Genomic DNA, 19,483 nt, shown 5'->3' on the forward strand with positions numbered 1-19,483 from the left:
GACCTTCCAAAAAGCAAAGTCGTCTGCTTCTGTTTTAGATGACGTGACCAAAACGATCTCCGTAGTGAGTATTCAGTCCGAGCGGCACCAAACGATGGCAAACTTCCAAGTCGTGATACGTTCGATCAATGCAGCCCTCGGTGAGAATTTCAAGTCACGGCCGCCGTTTGCGAGACCGGTGCGCTAACCGCCGAGCGTCGATGGATGCTGGCCGGCCAACATTTTCACAGTAATGACTACTATCACAGCTGCCACTCACCCCATGTAAGTGTTGTCTTTACCAAACAGCAAACTTAGTTTACGCAAATCCTGGTTTACGAGACCCGCAACCAGCGCTCTAATCACTTTCACCGCCGAACCTCTCGCCGCAGGGATTCGCATCTTCTTTGTTGCCAGAAGCTCATAAACATGCAAATGACATCGTTAACATATCCAAGCAGGAATAGCAATTAACTGCAATCATGACTTCCCTGGTGAGGAGAAAGGCCCCGGTGACAAATTGAACTCACGACATCAAGTTTACGAGACGTGTGCGCTAACGACGGCGCTACGAGGTCACGGATTATTTGGGCGACGTGACTTTCAAAAGAGTCGATTCGTCCGCGTGAATTCTTTCCATGGACGCCACTTAGGGTGAGTCGTGTGTCGAGCTCACCACGAGGCCTCTGCGAGAATTGAACTCGCAACCCCTGGTTTACGGGACCGGTGCTCTAACCGTTGAGCTACGAGGCCACGCGGTCGCTTTGACCAGCAGTTCCAAACTAAGCCGGAAAAGAACGAGCAGCAGCTAAACGTGCAAAACGAATTCCACTAATCTCTCACTCCGCCTTAACGCTTCACAACGTTATCTTTCTAAAACAAAGCAAAAGTTTTCACTTTTTAAATCTCACTTTTCCTTTTTTAACAATGTGTCTCTCGTTTGGTCTTTTTGACAGACGTTCCAGACGCTGATTCCGCCAGTGGGTAAGTTTTTTTCCTACCACAGCTCAAGAGATGAGTACTAACCTAGTCGTCGGCATTATTTCATAATTTCTTTGGGGCATTGAGTTAATGTGATGCTTCTGCGCTGCAGTGTGTGCAAGATAGCGACCAGCGCGTGCGCGCGTGTGCGTGTGTGTGAGACACGTCCAAGCCAGATGGCAGCAACCGAATATAAATTGACAGTCAGTCAGAGTCGAGAAAGCAATGCGTGTGTTGATTTTTCATTTTGAGTTGAGATGACAATGCCGCCAGCATATTCTCTTGATTGTGACTTTGCAATTTGCTTTTCCCACGCTGCAAATTGGCTGCATGTACTTTTTTTTTTTTTTTTACCTCTCTCACCCCGTTTTCCCAAAATGTGGCCTTCGAGGAAGTGTGCTTAGAAACCTTTACTCTTTTAAGTTGCGTTCCTGTGGACTTTCCGGTGCCGGGAAAATAGCGCAGGTGCGAGTCCGTCTATTTGGGTGTAGTCTTCTTTCCTATCTTGGTGCCATAAACTTTTTAGCCGGAGACTTTTGTACGCACATTTGTGATCTGGGATTTACGTCATTTTTGATTGTGTTCAGACACATTTATATCCCAACTGACTAGTGGAGAATAAATTTGCTCTCCTTTGTAGTCTTTTCCGAATGTGAAAGAGCACGTAAAGCGAATCCAAAGATTTGTTGCAGTCGAAGAGGTAATTGTTGAGAACGATGTCGTCTTGTCACCCAACAAACTTCGCCAGAGTGTTTGAAGCTAACAGGAGGTGGCGTCTTCCATTTCCAATGCTAACCTTCCAAATGAGGATAATGTGTTGCAAATATTTGCAAGTGGGTCGGAGCTCGTTAGACGGCCAAGAAACCTCTTCAAGTTATCGGCTAACGTTTTGCGCCCATTTGTGTTTATTTGTGCGGCTTCATTTCGCTTATCACTCGCTCGTCTGTTCGGCAAATCTACTTCCTGTTTACATTCTCGTGAGGTCACGGAGTTTGACACATTTTTACTGAACAGCAAGTGAAAATGACGTGGTTTACAAACCTTTAGCTGATTCAGACCTGAAAAAACACCGCATTTTCTTTTTTTTCCATAAAAGGAAAAACTCACACCTGTTCGACCTGTTGCCCTCTGGCAGGCGCTACAGATGCATCAAATCAAGGACCAATAGACTGAGAAACAGTTTCTTTCCGAGAGCCATCTCCATACTGAACTCTCACACACACACGAGACCACCCTAACCTCGCAAAACAGCATTGTGATGTGTTTCTATATGCCCTATTCAGTACTGAATTCCATTGCACTGTCTTCTTTATTTATCTAATTTATATATTTGTCTGTATTATTGTTGTATTGCACTGGAGAGGGGAGCCCTCTAATCTCGTTGCACACTTGAGTACAATGACAATAAAGGGATTTCTATTCTATTCTATTCTATTTTGGTGGCTTCAGTTTACTAGTTGCAGATTTTATTAAAATATTTTTTGTATCAAGGTAGCTTTGTTTGGGACTTTTAAAAAGATTAAATCAAGTTTTTTATTGAGTTTAACCTGCTGAATGTATGCTTTATGTAAATGTTAGGTTTGCACAATTAAATAAACACAAGCCGTGCGTGGGTGTGTGCGTGTGCGTGGGTGTGTGCGTGCGCGCGCGTGTGTGCGTGAAAAAGTTCTGGCTATTTCTCATGCAGGAATAATTTCTGCTGAGTCCACAACTTCCACTTTGCCTCAGTCAATAAGTTGCACTTCTGAAACAGCGAGCTATCAGTAGCAACTTCCCACCGTCGAGGTGTCAAGCGTGTCAGCACTTTTGGGAAAAATATTGCAGAGATTACTTGGCTATTGTGATTGTCGATAGACTTTTTTTTTTTTTTTTAATATAGCTTTTATTAAACATAAGGAAGCACTTCTCTCATTCCTCACGGCCAACTTTTACTTTTGGTCCCCTCTTTTTTACCCGGTGACAGATAGTCTTCATTAAGCCCACCCAAAACGTATCCATGGCAACGGAGTGTGTATGTACTCTGCTCTGCTCTGCTGTGCGACTTGACTTTTTTGCCACTTTATCTCCTCCTGCGTTCGTTTCAAGTGCGTTTATCTTTCACATGAAGTCCTCCCGTCACCTCGGCTGGATGTGCTTTACAAACAAAAGAATCAGTGGGTGTGTGATGAAGAAGCAAATATCGCGGCCATTGTATGCATAACATTGCCGGGAAAAATTCCTTTTTACGTTTCTACATGAGTACATTTCAGTCTATACTTATTTAATTTCACTTAAGTAAAGGAGTTGAATCAGTTGTACTTTTACCAGACTGAAGTTTGTTTTAATCTTACGGCGGTGGACATTTTTTGCCATCATTTCAGCAAAGCTCATGAAGCCCAAATGATCTTCCGTCACAGATTATGGTCATTGCGCAAATCGTCATGCCGGTTTAAAAGGCAGACTTCCCTTGAAACTTTTGCCTCCTCTGTTCGCACTGCTTCGAGAGAGCCGATTTCAGTCGATGTCAGACCAGAAGAAAGCGCCGCCCGACCTGCATAGAAGGAAGGGCAACGTGTTTAATAAAAATAAATGGAAGTCCGAAGTCCGAAGGATTTTGCGTCCGCTGTTGCTTGTGCTGTGCCGCGGTGTTATTTACTTTGGAGAAAGGATTCCCACGCCTCCTCCTTGAGCTTGTCGCTTTGCGGACAGGCAGTGTTTCAGTTTGGATAGGTGGTAAAATGTCTTATCAAGTCCGATGTTTGGCAAGATAAAAAATAATGAACAATTATTTTTGGTCCCCTAATGCTAACTATAAAGATTTACAATGCAATACAATCCAACTTTATTTCTATAGCGCATTTCACAAGAGCTGGAGCTGTCACAAAGCACTCGACATATGCTGTCATAGAAATTAGCAGTAAATTAGCACACAAATTAAAACACAAACGTTCATATAGCCCAAAGCTAAAGGCTCAAAATGTGAAAATGAGCATCACATTTGACTCTTTTGCAATATTTTGTCCTTTGGTATTTTAACTTCATCAGCCAAAATCTGCCAAAATTGGTGTTTTTTTTTTTTTTTGTATTCTGTTATGATGTGTTAGTGTGGGGGAAAATGGCAGTTGAAACGATTAATATTGGTACCCAAATGAGGAGTTTTTGGAAGGGCGTCACCTGGGCCTCACGTTCGGCCAAAGTGTGCTGATGTTCTGCTACCTCACAGGGTCCCTGCAGCAGCCCAACTCATAACGTTGGCCGGTGATTCGGGAGGCGGCGATGCGGAAACGGCAAAGGAAAGCCCTGAAGGTACGCAACCGAATGACTTTGACAACGGGAAGTATTGCCCATGAAAGGCGCCGTAGATTAAAGCCAAGCCCGCCTCTGGATTCCGATATTTGGATTGGATTGTTAAACCGCCGCTCGGCTCGACTGCGGGCGGCGACACAATGACACGGCCGGCGGGTGAGCTTGATCCAAAGTGGCAGCGGCACCTTGGGTTCATCTCACACTTTATTGATTTCTCCAGCGAGAAATGGGCGGCAGCTTGTGTCAAACTACGGAATCCGCTGCCACCACGTGATGCCTGCACACGGCGCTGTCCGATTGCGACTGGGTGGGGATCGATAGGAAAATATTTCAGTGCAAAAACAAACCAGAGACCAGCACCTACACGCGCAATTGGACACAAAACATTTTTATGACCATGACTTTTATTGCAGTCTGGGACCTCTACTCACAGGCTGCACCCGTCGCTACACCACCACACTGTATCTCATTTTATTTGATCACATTTGGATTGAATACATATTCCACAAAGTCAATTTTAATCACTATACCGTGTGGGGGCACATAGAACTTTTTGGACGACCCAGTACGACATGACCATTGCCATTATCGCCCCAAAAGCTTTGCAGATACGCTGATAGCGTCGGTTGTTTTCCTCCGGCATCACAAGTGAAGAACAAAAAAAACACGGAAAAACAGGGTCTTTTCTTTTTTTTTTTTTTTTTTTTTAGGTGAGGGCGGGGATTGAGTAATCCATAAAGGAATAGACTTTTATTGAGATGATTAGAAAACAGTGATTGCGTGTGCTGGGCGGCTTAGTAGAAAAGCGATGCAGACAAACGACAGTTTTGAGGCAAATCGATAAAAGCTTAGCGAGCTAAATTGGACTCATAGTGACAAGAGTAAAACGCCATGCAACGTGCGACAAAGTGGAGAACAAATTGAATGTTTATTTAGTTTTTTTTTCTTGATCGTGGTGATTTGTGGCACCACAGTAGAATGCAAAAGAAAAACTGCTTATCATTTTTGTTTTGAAACGGTTACTGAGGAACTTTTCCATTTAATCTTAATGTGAAATCCATTTTGATCAACTTGTTCCTCTATTTACAAGCACAGCATTAATGTTCAAATTGTCTGATGATAATAATATATCTTTTTGGGAGTCAAACTGCCTCGACTTTGATGAACAGTATGGCCAACTTTGCAATGTTGGTCAAATTGGGCACACGGTGAAGAAAAATTGAGAACCACTTTAGAATTTTTCATTCATTTTAGATGGCAGAAAGTACGGAGATGAAGTTTTGTAATATAGTTACTGTTTATTTAATGATGAACACACCGAACGTCTATTAACTATCGATTGGCTTTAGTTTGAATTTGATTGTATGATTTATTTATTTGTAATTTGGATTAAAATTCTATTTCATGTCAAATATTTTTGTTATTTGATATTTCTGTGATATATTTTTCCTGAATCTGCAATTTATTTAATTTTTAAAGAAAATGATCAACATTTTAAATGTTTTAAATAATCAATATAGTTTTGAAATCAGTTTTAGTATTAAGAAAAATGTTTTATTACAACATTTTAACAATTCATATTTAGGGAGTGTGTAGGATCCATTAAAAAAATGTTTTGATACAATTTGCGCGATTAATAAAATCTTTTACGACCCGTTAATTGACTAATTAATTATAAATCATAAATACATACCTTTCTGACTGTTTTTTTAAAATGAAACATTCTTACCTTGTAACATGTCCATTGCTGTTTTTTTTTTTCATACACTAATGTATTGTCCAAGTTGACCTAATCGTTGTATTTACACTATTCTAAAAATCAACATTTGAAACATTATTGCAATATTTTTCTTCCATGAAGTTGAAGCCGACGTGATCTATGATGACGTTCCATGTGAAGAGCCTCTCTCGCCGGATGAAGGTGCGTGAAAGATGTGCCCAGCTTACCTTGGCTCCTTGGTGGGATGTTTATTTTGACGATCTGTGTGTTTGTGTGTGTGTTGTGTAGATACGCTCTACGAGGATGTCCAGCGGGACTCGTTCGGTCCATCTGTTGCAGGCAACGGGTGGAGCTCCAGCGAGTTTGAGAGCTATGACGAGCAGTCGGACGGCGAGAGCAAAATGCCCACACGCAGCAAGGTAAAGAGCATATTTCACGTGGATTGGTGAAACCAGTGTCGGGAGAATTTTTTTCCAACTTTCTAAGGTGTGCTAGTGAGTGATTTTTTTTTCCGTTACTTGGTGTTGTATGACCCTTAAAACACAAGCAAAACAAAACAAAAAACATCCATTTAGTGAGTTTTAGCCATTTAAAACGTCGGTTCCAACTTGATCTACTCATCACTACCTCTTTTATCCACTGGATGGCGCTGTGGCCACATATCAGTAATGGGCCATTGCTCTGTGTAATCCATACAAATATGAATGAGGTTATGCTGAGCCTAATAGCCATTTCTTATCCGTCTACGGGCGCGTGTTTATTATTCAAGGGAAGCTCAATCGATGGCAGAGCAAAGAGGGGGAAACAAATGTGTGATTTTATGTGGATACACAATGACTTGCTCGGGTAATTACAGCGCAGAAGCCTTTGGAAAAGTCTTTGCACTTTTCAGTCTGCTGAGCAAAGAGGAGCCGACTTTAAGAAGGAATGCCGGAGTAATTACTGAGGAAACATTAACTATTAAGTTTCTAGTTTCAAAACACTTTGTTTTTAATTAGTTTCACGCGATTAACTTAATTTTTTTTTTGTGCTTTTTCCATGTGGAAGTTGGCTGATTTTTTAAATTTTCACGCTTGACCTTTTTTGAGTGCCTGCAGGTCTCGTAAATCAAACTCCCCAAAACACAATAACTGCTCCATGCTTTCACTTCTTGTCGTTATTCTGACTTGCGTTTTGTGTCGCTTTGATAGTTTGATCTTGCTGCCTCCCTCCCTCGCTCTGTTTTTCCCGTCGCCTCCCCATTGTTTTCCTTAACGCTGGCTTGCCACCCTCCTCCCCTCACCTGTAGCTGTCCCCCGAAGTGCGGCGGCTGAGGGAACGCTGCGCCAGGACCAAGCGTGAGCTGGCTATGAAGTTGTCTGGCAAGCACAACTATGACATCAAGGTATCGCAAAAGTGTGTTTGCATGAATGCCAACAAACGCAGCTGATTTTTGGTCATCCCAACCTTTTCCTTTGTGACCTTGTCTTTGTCATTCTGGTGCCTCAACGGTCACATTCTGCATATTTGAAGGTACAGTGTTTTCTTAGTTTCAAGCGTTATATGTCCTCCAAAACCACAGGGGGCAGTGGATGACAAGATGAGGGTAATTAGTCTTAACATTAATTTATTTTTTAATATGAGCCCGAGAGAGTCTTTTTTTCAATATCCACCAATTTTATGCCAACATTTTTTTTTTTTGTAACTTACCTCTTTTGACCCTCCTTTGCCGCACTCCGGTCGCGACCTGGGTACCCTTCCGGTCTCGACCCTCCGGCCTTATTCGTAAGAATTTAGTGACTCATGGCATACCTGAACTAATGTGAACTAGTTTGATCTTCCAAAGCAATAACGGGTTGTGTGGTATACGCCAGAGGCGCGCTTTCTCATGGCCATATGTACCTACTTGCTATCAGCTAGCACGTTGAAAACACTAGCAAGGCAGCTACAGTTTGACGGAAAAGCTAGTTGCTAACTCTTGTGTCCGGGCCAACTATTATCTAAAATGTTGCATTGTATTTAGAAAAACAACTGTGTGTGTTACTCGACAACTGAGGTGTTAATAGCTATCTGGTTCCAAAAACATGGCTACCGTTCCAAGCATCACCGTCTGTTATTTGCTTAAAAAAACAAAACTATCTGAAGTTAACACATTCCAAAAAGTAGGGAGCTATTAAATAAACTAACTTCCTTAGAACTAGCTCTATTATGTTTTTGTCACACTTCCTTGGGCTAGATCGGTCCTCCAAACCAATAGTGGGCAGTCTAGTACCAGGAAGCCACTTGAAACAAAGCTAAATTCAGCAGGAGGTTCTGCCAAAAGTTAGTTGATGAGGACTTTGGGACAAGATCACCTCGTCGACGAGAAAACGGTACTGCAAGCTGACACACACGGTAGCGAGTAATCATCAGCGTTGAAGCTAACAAACTAGCGTGACAGTTAGACTGACCAGCAAGTTGCTTGCCTTTCAAGGCCGCAGCCATAGGTGGAAAATGGATCATTTAAAAAGAATGAAATAAAAGCTCGGAACCTCGCTGAAGTTTGACTTGGTAATTAGCCGCTAGCTCTTAAAACTTCATAAGCGCATTCTGTGTTGTTTTGTTGGAAGATAAAAAGCACTTGAGTGTGGAACTCGACCAAATGCAAAGCAGCTCCAGTGTGACCAAAGAGTGAGCCACCAGCACTTTTATGAGAGGGAAGACTTTGTATGACCTGAAAGTTGAATTGGAGAAAGAATAACAAGTTGGGTGTATTCAGAAAGTCACTCTGATGCGCCAAACGCCGTTCAGTCAAAATGTGTGTTTAGAGAGGCAGAGCACGCTCCCCTCCTTTAATTTGCAAACGTTCTCAAGCAAGCAGCAACTCCCGCTTGAAGTGTTGGAATTGCAAAAATTTTGAACCACTTAGTCCAGGACAGAATATGGCGAGGAAAGAAAAAAAAAAAGATGCGGTCCAGTGTTCAGAACTTCCTGAGCATGGCAAGCTTTATTTAGCGGCGCATGCCAGCATTTCAATATTGAAAGCACTTTTAGTTCAATTGTGACCTCGCGAGCCGTTGGTTCAAATCAGCACCTGATCTTATGCAAGCTCTTTGTACCGTGAATGCTAGCTTGGTTAGCAATTGAAACATAAGTCTTAAGATTGAAGCTTTGTTTTTTTTTTTTAAGACCTTTCACCTCTGAGTCTGTGCTCCAAACAAGTCAGTCAATGCATCATTTTTTTTTAAATTATAATGCTAACTTGCAGCATGTTTATCGCTTTCATGAAGCAACTGAAGGAACACCAGCGATTCTATGAGATAGCCTACGCATCATATTGTACCTTTTAAATATGAACGTTGTACCGTTTAATGCTTTTTCTTTCTTCCTTTTTTTTTTTTTGCACGATTCAACATTCTTTCAATGTATGACCTACTTTCCCGTGCATCTCATCTAAAAATATGACAATGATGTGATGCGCCAGTGTATTCTGAGCCCCACGCGGCGTCTGGTTGCCGGGCTCAGGGGTGCACTTTGAGGACACCTTCAGCCACAAACGCGGCTCTCCGCACCCCACGCCGCCATCATCTCGTTCGCTGGTCTGATTAGGACTTGCAGGGAAGCCGCAGATGGCGAGATTCCCACCGTGATCACGTCCTCTCGTAGGCTGTGGAGCCAATGACGGAACTCTGATGCCCTCCTCCCCTTGCGTCCTCGACTAGGTGCAGCAGCTCATGAAGGCGGCCAGAAGCAATACCAAGGATGGACTTGAAAAGACCCGAATGGCCGTCATGCGGAAAGTCTCCTTCCTGCACCGGAAAGACGCCATCGGTAACGTCTTTATTTGATCTTTAGCCTCGGCTGTCCGCTATTTTGGGGCTCTCAAGTCTACCTGAGGCCTTTGCGTTGTGTAACGTCACTTTTTTTTTTTTTTTCAGGACTACAGAAAATATTTAAATCCAATTTGGTCAAATAAGTTTAAAGGGGAGCTTCACTAATCCTCTTTGATGACTTTGAATTAAACTTCCTTTTACTTCATTTTGCAGGACGTGTTGATTTGAAGTTGAAAGCTCCAGAAATAATACATATAAAATGCAAATTGTAAGATTAATTATTATGTGCTGACCAAGCAGAAAGATAAAAGGCCAAAAGTGGGCCGGAAGGTTCACATTTACGTACCTCCTAAAAAAATGTTATGTGGCATTTGAATAAATTGGTGATTTTAGTTGTTAACAACATAAAACATATTAAAGGTAACATAAAGTTTGTTTATTTAAACTCCTCTCAAAATGCTCCGATTTTATTCAATGGCACCGATGTACCTGATACGTTGTGGCTTTCAGTTTGGTGTGACGGTTATCGCTTTCATTTCTTTTTTTGACTTGTGTCTCTTGGGGAGCAGAGGAAGAGGATGACGCCGGCTACCTGGATGTGGCGATATCGGACGTGACGCATCCGCCGCCGCAGCTGAGCGCCATGCCGGAGGGCCTGACCAACCACCAGGTTGAGAGTCTAAACTTCCGTCTGCCACTTTGTCCCGCGACGCAAAATGACATACGCTCGCCGCCATCAGCCGCAGCGCCATCTCCTCCTCTTAAAGCGTCGTCTTTACAGGTGGTCAGGCGCCACATCCTCGGCTCCATCATCCAGAGCGAGCGCAGCTACCTGGAGTCTCTCCGGAGGATCCTGCAGGTGAGCAGCGGCCGCGTGCAATGGAAACGTGTCACGTGGTTAATGACATCGCGCTTCTCGACACTTACTCATCATTACCGACACCTCGAACGGTAGAAAGGAAAAGCGCCAGATCTAATCCTGGAATTCAAAATAAAAAAGATATCAGCACGCTCATTCACCTATGACACATACTTGCTACACGTACACATTCACTACCAGCAGAGTAAAAAAAAAAAAAAGGCTCTTGGACGTCTTTAGCCGTCAATGGCAGTAAATGAGTTCATGCAAAATCGCCTCTCACTCATTAATTGAAAACACCACCTTGCACAATAGAAATGACTAGAAATAATAAACAGTCAATTTTTAAAAAGTCCACGGCACGCTCGATCCCCGCGGCAACATGTGCTCGCGTCCTACAACTAATGCAATCGCTCCACTTGACAGTTATTCATGATAACCGCCGCCTTGCACAATCGAAATCAAACAGAAGACGATGGCGTGACAGCTTTATGACCGATTGTTCACGCGGGACAAACAAACAACGCAGCCAGATGGGACGCTTTGCGATGTGCAGCTCGCTGGAAAAAATGTCTGTCTTGTCACAGCGTCCAGTCGAGTGGTAAAAGGCGGCGCGTCCACAAGCCCAATTAGACGCTGAAGGTTGCGACGTTCTTCACCGCTGGATGGATTTTTTGGGGAGGAAGAAAATTGACAAAGAAAGGGAGCACTTTTTGCTCTCGTCCGCATCATGTCCACTTGAAGACACGTGCCAGACGCTTTCCTGGAGGCTTTATCATCATCTCAGCGAGCGCGCCGCGAGGCTTTTAACTTTTACGCCTCACTTGTCCTTTACTTGTAAGCAGATTGAAATCACTCCAGTCCACCTTTTCCCTCTTTTTGTGGGGAGTGTTTGTCGCTGAGAAGATTCCCAACTCTCTGCTTTTTTTTAATGCTAAGCTAATGGGCCACATCCACTCGCGCGCAACCTTCAAGGAGGTTAATTGGCTTCTAATTTTGCAGCCTCCGTCTTTCGCACATCCGCCTCACCTCACCGTTATCAAGTCCGCAGTTCAAATCTCTGCTTGAGCGCTTGATTGTGGTTTTCCTCCTTCATTCCACCAACGCGCATGTTCGGAGAAGGCAACTTTCTAATTTGTACGTGTGAATGGTTGTTTTTCTACAATGTGAGATCAGGAAGGCAGGCCTAAAAACGATGAGCGATGTTTACGCTTTCAAATGTAAACACGAGAGACCGTTGATATGGCGGTGGTTGTGTTCCATCATCCGTTTTGATTTGACTTTATTGATATTTACATTTTTTTCCCCCTCTTGTTAAACCCATTCATCATAATTGCGGGAAATCATTAACGTGATCGTGTCTTCACTTAAATGAGTGCCATGAATTATTAACAACAAACAACATTAAAGGTCATTTGAGCAAATATATTTTGCACGCGTGTGTCAAACCCTCCAATGACTTAGCAACCAGGAAGTAACTCTCGGTTTGTTTCAAAAAGATTGTTGACCCCTTATTAAAATCTTTTTTTTTTGTCCATCTAAAGTTGCATGACTGATTTGACATCTTTGTGTGTGTAGGAGTACCACAAACCTCTGCTGGAGGCCGACCCGCGCATCTTGAGTCCTCGCAAGATCCGGCCCATCTTCTACCGAGTGCGCGAGATCACGCATTGCCATTCCGTGTTCCAGATTGCGCTGGCGTCGCGCGTGGCTGAATGGGACAGCTGCGAGAAAATCGGAGATTTGTTCGTCGCCTCGGTCAGTGGAGATTCACAAGTGTTTGCATGTTTGCTACACCGGCTTGAGGTTTGGAATTGAAAAGCTCAAATTTGTCAACTCCGGTGTACAATATGTACAAAAATATCTGAAAATTGAGCATCACCTCGACCGAGGAGGACTGTTTGTTTGTTTTGCACATTGCATTTTCTTGACTTTTCAGTGAATAATGCATGCCTCTCGTTCAAGTTCCCCTCCGCCCTAATGAGGACAAACGCTTCAGATGGAGAAAGTTTGAGCTGAGTCACTATCTGGCTGTCAAATACCGGCTCTGTTGCTAACCAAAACAGAGGCGCCCTCCCTGTCAATTAGAGGTTCGGTCGACCGTGTGCAGTTTGTGTTTTCCGGTGACCTGCGGTAATTGAAAAAAACACCTCCGATAACTCCTCAAAATTTAGCCGAGAAGGATTATTTGTTTGCACTTTTTTTCTTTTAGGGAACTGTCCTTTGCCACAGTTCAAGTGAGCTGCAGGTATTAGATTGAGAAAATTGGCAATGGTGTATTGGTTGGGGGGGGGGGGGCATTCTAGCCCTAAAAGGAATGCGTTGAGCTGGACTTTTTCATTGTGGATCTCTGCACCCATTCGGTGCGCTCGTTATTTGTCCATCAGCGCCAAGGGTTCGACCCGCTAATTCTCTGCTGGGCATCGCGCAGTGCTGCTTTATTGCTGTTCTCAGACCGAACGCCAAATGAGGCCTCGGTGGACAAGAAAAGAAAAGAAAGTGATTTCTTTTCATCCAGGAAGAAAGTGCAAGGAAAGCGTTGGTGGCGAGGAGCAAAGTACAAATACTTCGTTACAGCTTCTCATCTTTTCAAGTGGACTGTATTCTTTCTTTTTTTTAAATTCTTTTTACACTTGAAAACACAGCCGAGCTTTCTAATATTCCCCATCCGTGGCCTTGTTGAAGTATGTTTTTTTTTGTTTTTTTCACGTTGTCGTTACAAGAATGATTCATCGTGAATGCCTCCAACTTCTGCCATTCAAAATTGTCGCTAGTGTTGTTTTTTTAAATTCAGTTGACAGAATTAGCAAAACAATGACATGTTGTTTTGCTCTCGCCACTCAGAAACAACAGCAGTTTTTTTTCTTCTCCACAATATATCCAGAGAATAAATGCAAGTCATAAATGAAGGCGCCACTGCATCTGTCCGCGTACTCGAGAGTGTGATGACTTTCACCACCAGTAACGCTCGCTGTGAACTCTTTGGCCAACCAATTAAACGCGGCTCATCATCTCCGTCGCAAGCAAACTCTGGTGAAGACGTTTGCTCCTCGCTGTGTGTCCTCAGTTCTCCAAGTCGATGGTGCTGGACGTGTACAGCGACTACGTGAACAACTTCACCAACGCCATGGCGCTCATTAAAAAGGCCTGCCTGTCCAAGCCGGCCTTTCTGGAATTCCTAAAGGTGAGCTTGTGTTTCCAAAGAGACTTTTTTCCTCACCTCACATAAAGACCGGTTGTTTGTTCTCCTCGGTAGCGTTTTGAGCAGATTGCGACTCGCCTCCGACTCCTCCGAGGCCGATGGCCGTTTAATAATGGATACGTCTCGACTTTGTATGATGACCATCTAATACTTTCCGCAACTTACCTTTTTATGTATTTTATAAATGTCCCGCTCTCGTGAAAATAAGTCCTATTAGTTGTAAGCCCATTTTATGGTTTGGGAATATATACCCCATTTTCTCAAATAGTAGCTGGGGGCACTTTATTTACTAGACTGCAGCACCGAGTGTTTATTTGACACAGGTCGACGGAGAATGGTTACTTCCGTGTTACAATGGGAAATGTCTTACGGCCTCATATTATTCCCTTTTCAGGTCCCTTTATTGCTAATTACAGTCCATAAAAGTTGTTTAGTTGGAGTGGAAGCAAACAAGATTAAGCTAAGCAACCCACTTGTGTTACTTTGATTGTGTCGTGGTCAAACCACGTCCGTCTCTTTGAACGTATCGGCCGGACGCAGACGCACGTGAACGAGCGACGACAGTGGAGGCCATTGGAAGGAGTCGAATGTTATCCAAGTGGAGATTGGGAGCGGCAAGAACATGTAGCGTTGCGGCCGAGCGGATACTAAGGGCATATAAGCAGGAGGGAAAGCTCCATTTAGAGAAATGCATTTCGTACGGAACGCGTCAGTAGACAACGGAGGCCACGTTAAGAAGCAGGGACGGTCAATACCACTTTTGTCAGACGAGTCATCACTTTTGAGTGCTCACCAATACCGAGGCCCAGGGCCGATTCCAGTGGTACTTTGGCTTCAGACAATGACAGCTAATTCTTAAAAATAATTATTGATTAATTTGCCAATCTTTCGATAATTAGTTGTGGAATAAGTGATTCATTGTTGCACTTTGTTCAAGCATTTTTTTTCAAACTCGATGTAAGATGCTCGATTCTCGATCAGGGCCTCCGCTGGTGACAAATGTGGACCTGTTCTCTCAGTTTGCGTAACGTGAGCGCTCACTGGTGCTTGACACCAATTTTCGTGCTAGGGCTCGTGTTATCTTTCAACATTAACGGAAAAAAATAAAATAAAATTGTGAAGAGCAAACCGCGACTAGTCGAGGGCTGACTGCAGACATATTGTTTTTTAATGACCCCCCCCACCTTCCCTTTCTGCAGCTCCACCACTCTTGCTGATCCCCGGAGAGCCACGCCGTCAAGCTAATGGCGGTGGCGCTACATTAGCGCCTTGTAATTTCCATGACGTCAAGTCGCATCTTGAGCTCGCGTCCGCCGCTTACGACGTCCCGGCGAATAACAAATGATAAACGAAGCCCGTCGGGTGCGCAGGCTCTCGTATGGCGGCTGGCGACTGCGACTCTGCTTGATGCCTCCCATAAATGATTACGGCAGGCGCGGCTTTTTGTATCCGCAGAAAAATTCAGGTCCTGTCCTCAGTGTTCAGTCAGGTGAAGTATATTATTGTATGAGGCAGTCCCGGGGCTTTATCTGCCATCTTTGATAAGCCGCTGAGCTTGAGCATGACTGGCCTGATTAAGAAATCGCAATGTCCTCAATCACTGCCGCTTATGTAGTTTCTATTATTCATAGCATTTTGAATAATTGAAAAGCGTCTCCAGTAGTGGAATTGGTCGGGCTTTGCAGCTTCCATCTTTAGTAAATAAGCGGTTTGCCATTCACAAATTCACCAATTTTTTGGGGGGTTTTGTCTTCTGGATCATATCTTCAGCTATTTGCACTCTTTGTGGAATCTTTGCATATTTTGTGCTTTTTCTGCAATGCCCAAAATGCCGCAAGTTGGTGTCAATTCCCTGGCTGATGATAGTAAGTGTCAAGGATGTCCGTTGTTGACGTGATCGTGATCCAGCCGGACTCTTTGAGATCCTGTAGCCTGGATCGTCAACGGAAAGCATCGTCTTCGTTGCTTGCAAATGTACGTTTTGGCATTGACACCTTATTTTTTTTTTTTTTTAATTCTCAATATGGGCAGGCAGTTACTCATGGGTAGCGATGGTTACATTATTGCTTACCCCAATGGATGAAGAGCACATGTTGCCAAAAAATGGTATGTGACTTGCATACTTTGGAATACGTTCCTTCCCAAAATTTCATTCATTATCCCGTCAGCATTTTTTCCCTCTCCATCCAGACCAGAACGTGTTCTTTTTCTGATGTTAATCGAGAAATAACGTGTCAAAGAGAGGAAGAAGAACACACACAAAGACAGATTGCCCCAATAACCATTTTGATGTCTTCATTCGCCGACAGGAACATTTGCAAACTCTTAAGTGTCTTCCTCCAATTATTGCTTACTCACATTTTTACTTGCCTAATTAGAGTTATTCATGAATCCTCACACAGAAAGACCCCCAGTGATCTTTTCTTTTTTTCACTGCATTTACAGATTTTGCATTGGAGCTCATTAGATTGTGAAATTGATTTTTTTTACTTTAGTCTAATCTGTGTGCAACGATAATGTGGCAGTGATCCAGAGTTTAGGAAAAGCAAGCCAAAATGAACTTAATTGGCTTTGGTTCAACATGCTTGAAGAGATGCCATGTCAATACTTTGAAATACGCTCTTGAAGCTTTACGTAATCTGCATGACTCTTGGACTCAAGTCATCCCAGATTGAGTTGGAGTCACTTTCTAGCCAAAAGCGATTGAATGGAGCAGCCGGTCAGACAGGTCATCCATTTTCAATGACAATGTGCTGTCGTTCCCTCCGCAGAAGAAGCAAGCATCCAGCTTGGATCGCATCACTCTCTACGGCTTGATGGTGAAGCCCATTCAGCGATTCCCCCAGTTCATATTACTTCTGCAGGTATGCCCACAGTTACCAAACCACAATGCTCCCGTTTGCAGATTTTTGTTTTTTTTTAATAGCCAACACTAAGGAGAACTAATTAGTGATGTCATTTATTTATTTTGAGTTGTCACTACACACACACATTGGCCTCCAAATACCCTCCAAAGACGAGCTCGGTCACCAACTCTCGCTTTCAGTCATCATTTTCATTATTCACGCACCTTCACTGCCTCGCAGGCGGTCAGCAATTATAAATGCCACTCCGATTTACATTCAAGGTCGCTACCCGCTACAGTACACAAAGAGGGAATGATTTGCAATGATGTCTTGTAGCGACCCGCCACCGACCTTCTTGCGTGCATTCTGCTCGAGTTCTATAAATTCCCATTGTCTACGAAGCAGTGAAGGCACCTGAATGTGAGCAATGGCTTGCATGACACCCATACATTGAGTCAAGGTCTTCATATGGTCTCTATTATATTCTTTTCCATTCCGCTTGCGCCACATACACGGATCAGTGCTCTAAATCCAAAATCGGAAGACAATTACAAACGATTTGCTTTTACTGCCTCCTTCAGGACATGCTGAAGAACACGCCCAAGGGACACGTGGACCGCCTCCCTCTGCAGCTCGCCCTCACCGAGCTGGAGACGCTGGCCGAGAAGCTCAACGAGCAGAAACGGGTCGCCGACCAGATTGCGGAGACCCAGCAACTTGCGCGCAGCGTGAGCGATCGTCTGCTCAGTAAGGTGACCAATCGCAAACGCTTTTGAGTACTTTTGCCAACATGACCTTGAATATTGCAAAGCAAAATTCAGACATCCAGCGTGGATTTTTGATAGCATGGTTGCTGGTGCACTGCAGCGAACATTCATGATTTAGACAATATAACTCAGTCATTAAGACAAAATCAAAGAAGACTTTTACAACTACTGTGACTTAGAAAGCTGCAGCGAGATTACTTTTTTTTTCCTGAGGAGCTACTATATTGGCTCTCTACCTGTGTTGCTGGACCTTTTGAGTGAAGTATGATGCCGTAAATACTGTATATATTAGCCCGTCTATGGCATTTTGCAATACGTGTTAGCTTTGAGCCACTAGAAGTTAAGATCATGTTGTGCAGTTGTTTTTTTTTTTAAAAACACGTGTCATTCTCTTTTGTTTTAGGTGTAGTTTGAGAGCAAATTTCAACTCGTGGTCACATCAAACAAATTTTTTAGCATTTTAGCATCATTGAAGACTCAAAATAATTAATAGTTGCTCTCTGCATGAATTATTATTTGTCTATATGTACCCTTGTCTGCAATTGGCAGGCGACCAGTGCAGGGTGCACCGCGCTTCTCTTACCAAAAGTTAGTCGGGAGAGACGCCAGCTCACCCACAACCCGAGTGCGAATGAAAGCTCCAAGAAGCATGAAAGAATCGCCCTCAATCTTTACAACTTGTGCTTCTGCCCTGGAGGAGTTGCCTTGTCATGTTTTTCTTCTTCAAACTAATACTTGCGTGTCAATTTTGCTTTGAGATGCAATTTATCAACAATCAATTCCTGACAGTCGCCGGAATTCTAATCTTCTGCGATGATTTCTCGCCGGGAGGATTTTTTTTTTCTTTTTAAATTTTGATCAACTTTCGAAAATGACACCTATTATCGTTGCCACTCTCCATTAGCAACCCGAAATGAGGTCTTGCAACCGAACCTCTCAACAAATGCTGCACTTTATATCAGAATTAGACGCTCAATCACGTATTTAATTGGAAACTGTGGAGCGCGCTCGTCTTTTGCGCTCCTCACCCCACCCCAAACAGCCCCCCCCCCCTCTGCAACACCTCAACAAACCAACCCCCTCAAAACTTCCTCCTCTCAGTCAGCCGACGCATTCCGGGCCTTCAGGATGAGCTGACTGGGCCGAGCCGCCTTTATTCCTCGCACCCAATTCACTGCAGTGACACTGCAGAAAGGGAGACTGCCTCTTCTTCTATTGCCCCCATAACTGTCCAATGAAATATTCATTCTTTGCTTCAAACTGTCTACGCTGGCCACATTGAACAGATAACTGTCAGAGTGTGAATGTGTACACCCTCACGCGCACACGCACGCGCACACGCACACACATAAATGTGGCGCAAAGCCCATTGTGCCCTGATACTGCCGACTTTAAGAATACGCTCTTACAGCAAGGAAAGCATTAAACCACCAATCACTCCCTTTATGGGCCCGGGCCTCAAGCGAACCGCCCGGTTAGACGTTGCGGTAGAGGGGACGTCCTCCGAGATGCTTCCCCGCACTGCGGGTGGCGGACGCGGCATTTTCAACTTCATGACAAGCTTGAAATGAATGAGCGTCTTGCTGATGGCGGCATTGATGTGCTTCGAGAAAAATACAAACACTTCCAGTCAAGTACAGTGGTGCCACACATCGCAAAAGGCCATAGACGGGCGAACGAATCGCACCAGTAGGTGCGATGTCATCATTCCTTAAGCAGCGGATGTCCAAACACAATCTAACAATACTCAACAGGCATTTTGTCTTTATCGTCTGCAAATAAAGAATGATATGACTGAATTTAGTGGAGTCAAAGTAGTTTTGGAACTTTTCTTCGTTTGTTTCTTCATGACTGTATTATACTGCCTCTGGTGGCCAAAGTGTGCACACATGCAAAATACTCTACCCCCCCTGGAATGCTTTGTCTTTGTGTGCCGTGCAATTGGCTGGCAACTAGTTCAGGGTGTGCCACGGAAAGGCTCCAGCACACCGTGGAAGGATGGATATTATAAAGTACTATTTTCCTCTTCTTTTTGAACACATAGTAGCAAAAA

At 43.7% G+C, this 19,483-nt stretch overlaps 1 protein-coding gene and 1 non-coding gene across 4 annotated transcripts in view; one reads left to right on the forward strand and one right to left on the reverse strand.

Annotated features, from left to right (window-relative positions):
* arhgef10la (Rho guanine nucleotide exchange factor 10 like a) overlaps positions 1 to 19,483 on the forward strand; it is a 91,436-nt gene that overhangs the window by 10,584 nt on the left and 61,369 nt on the right. The window contains exons 3-14 of one of the 3 annotated variants that reach the window (XM_088309328.1): positions 936 to 963; positions 4,163 to 4,253; positions 6,103 to 6,166; positions 6,254 to 6,384; positions 7,254 to 7,349; positions 9,646 to 9,754; positions 10,326 to 10,426; positions 10,538 to 10,615; positions 12,194 to 12,373; positions 13,683 to 13,799; positions 16,589 to 16,681; positions 17,245 to 17,415. In XM_088309328.1, the coding sequence (XP_088165454.1) occupies positions 936 to 963; positions 4,163 to 4,253; positions 6,103 to 6,166; positions 6,254 to 6,384; positions 7,254 to 7,349; positions 9,646 to 9,754; positions 10,326 to 10,426; positions 10,538 to 10,615; positions 12,194 to 12,373; positions 13,683 to 13,799; positions 16,589 to 16,681; positions 17,245 to 17,415 (1,259 nt within the window). Of the gene's footprint in view, positions 1 to 935; positions 964 to 4,162; positions 4,254 to 6,102; positions 6,167 to 6,253; positions 6,385 to 7,253; positions 7,350 to 8,222; positions 8,317 to 8,352; positions 8,495 to 9,645; positions 9,755 to 10,325; positions 10,427 to 10,537; positions 10,616 to 12,193; positions 12,374 to 13,682; positions 13,800 to 16,588; positions 16,682 to 17,244; positions 17,416 to 19,483 lie in introns of those variants that run through there. The other 2 variants (XM_088309325.1, XM_088309327.1) reach the window with 2 other exon arrangements.
* trnat-cgu (transfer RNA threonine (anticodon CGU)) lies at positions 660 to 732 on the reverse strand. The gene has a single exon. It is a non-coding gene; the product is annotated as a tRNA-Thr (tRNA).

The sequence above is a fragment of the Idiotropiscis lumnitzeri genome, chromosome 11, assembly GCF_059441095.1.
Source record: "Idiotropiscis lumnitzeri isolate Australia: NSW breed Sydney's pygmy pipehorse chromosome 11, RoL_Ilum_1.0, whole genome shotgun sequence".
Classification (NCBI taxonomy): Eukaryota; Metazoa; Chordata; class Actinopteri; order Syngnathiformes; family Syngnathidae; genus Idiotropiscis; species Idiotropiscis lumnitzeri.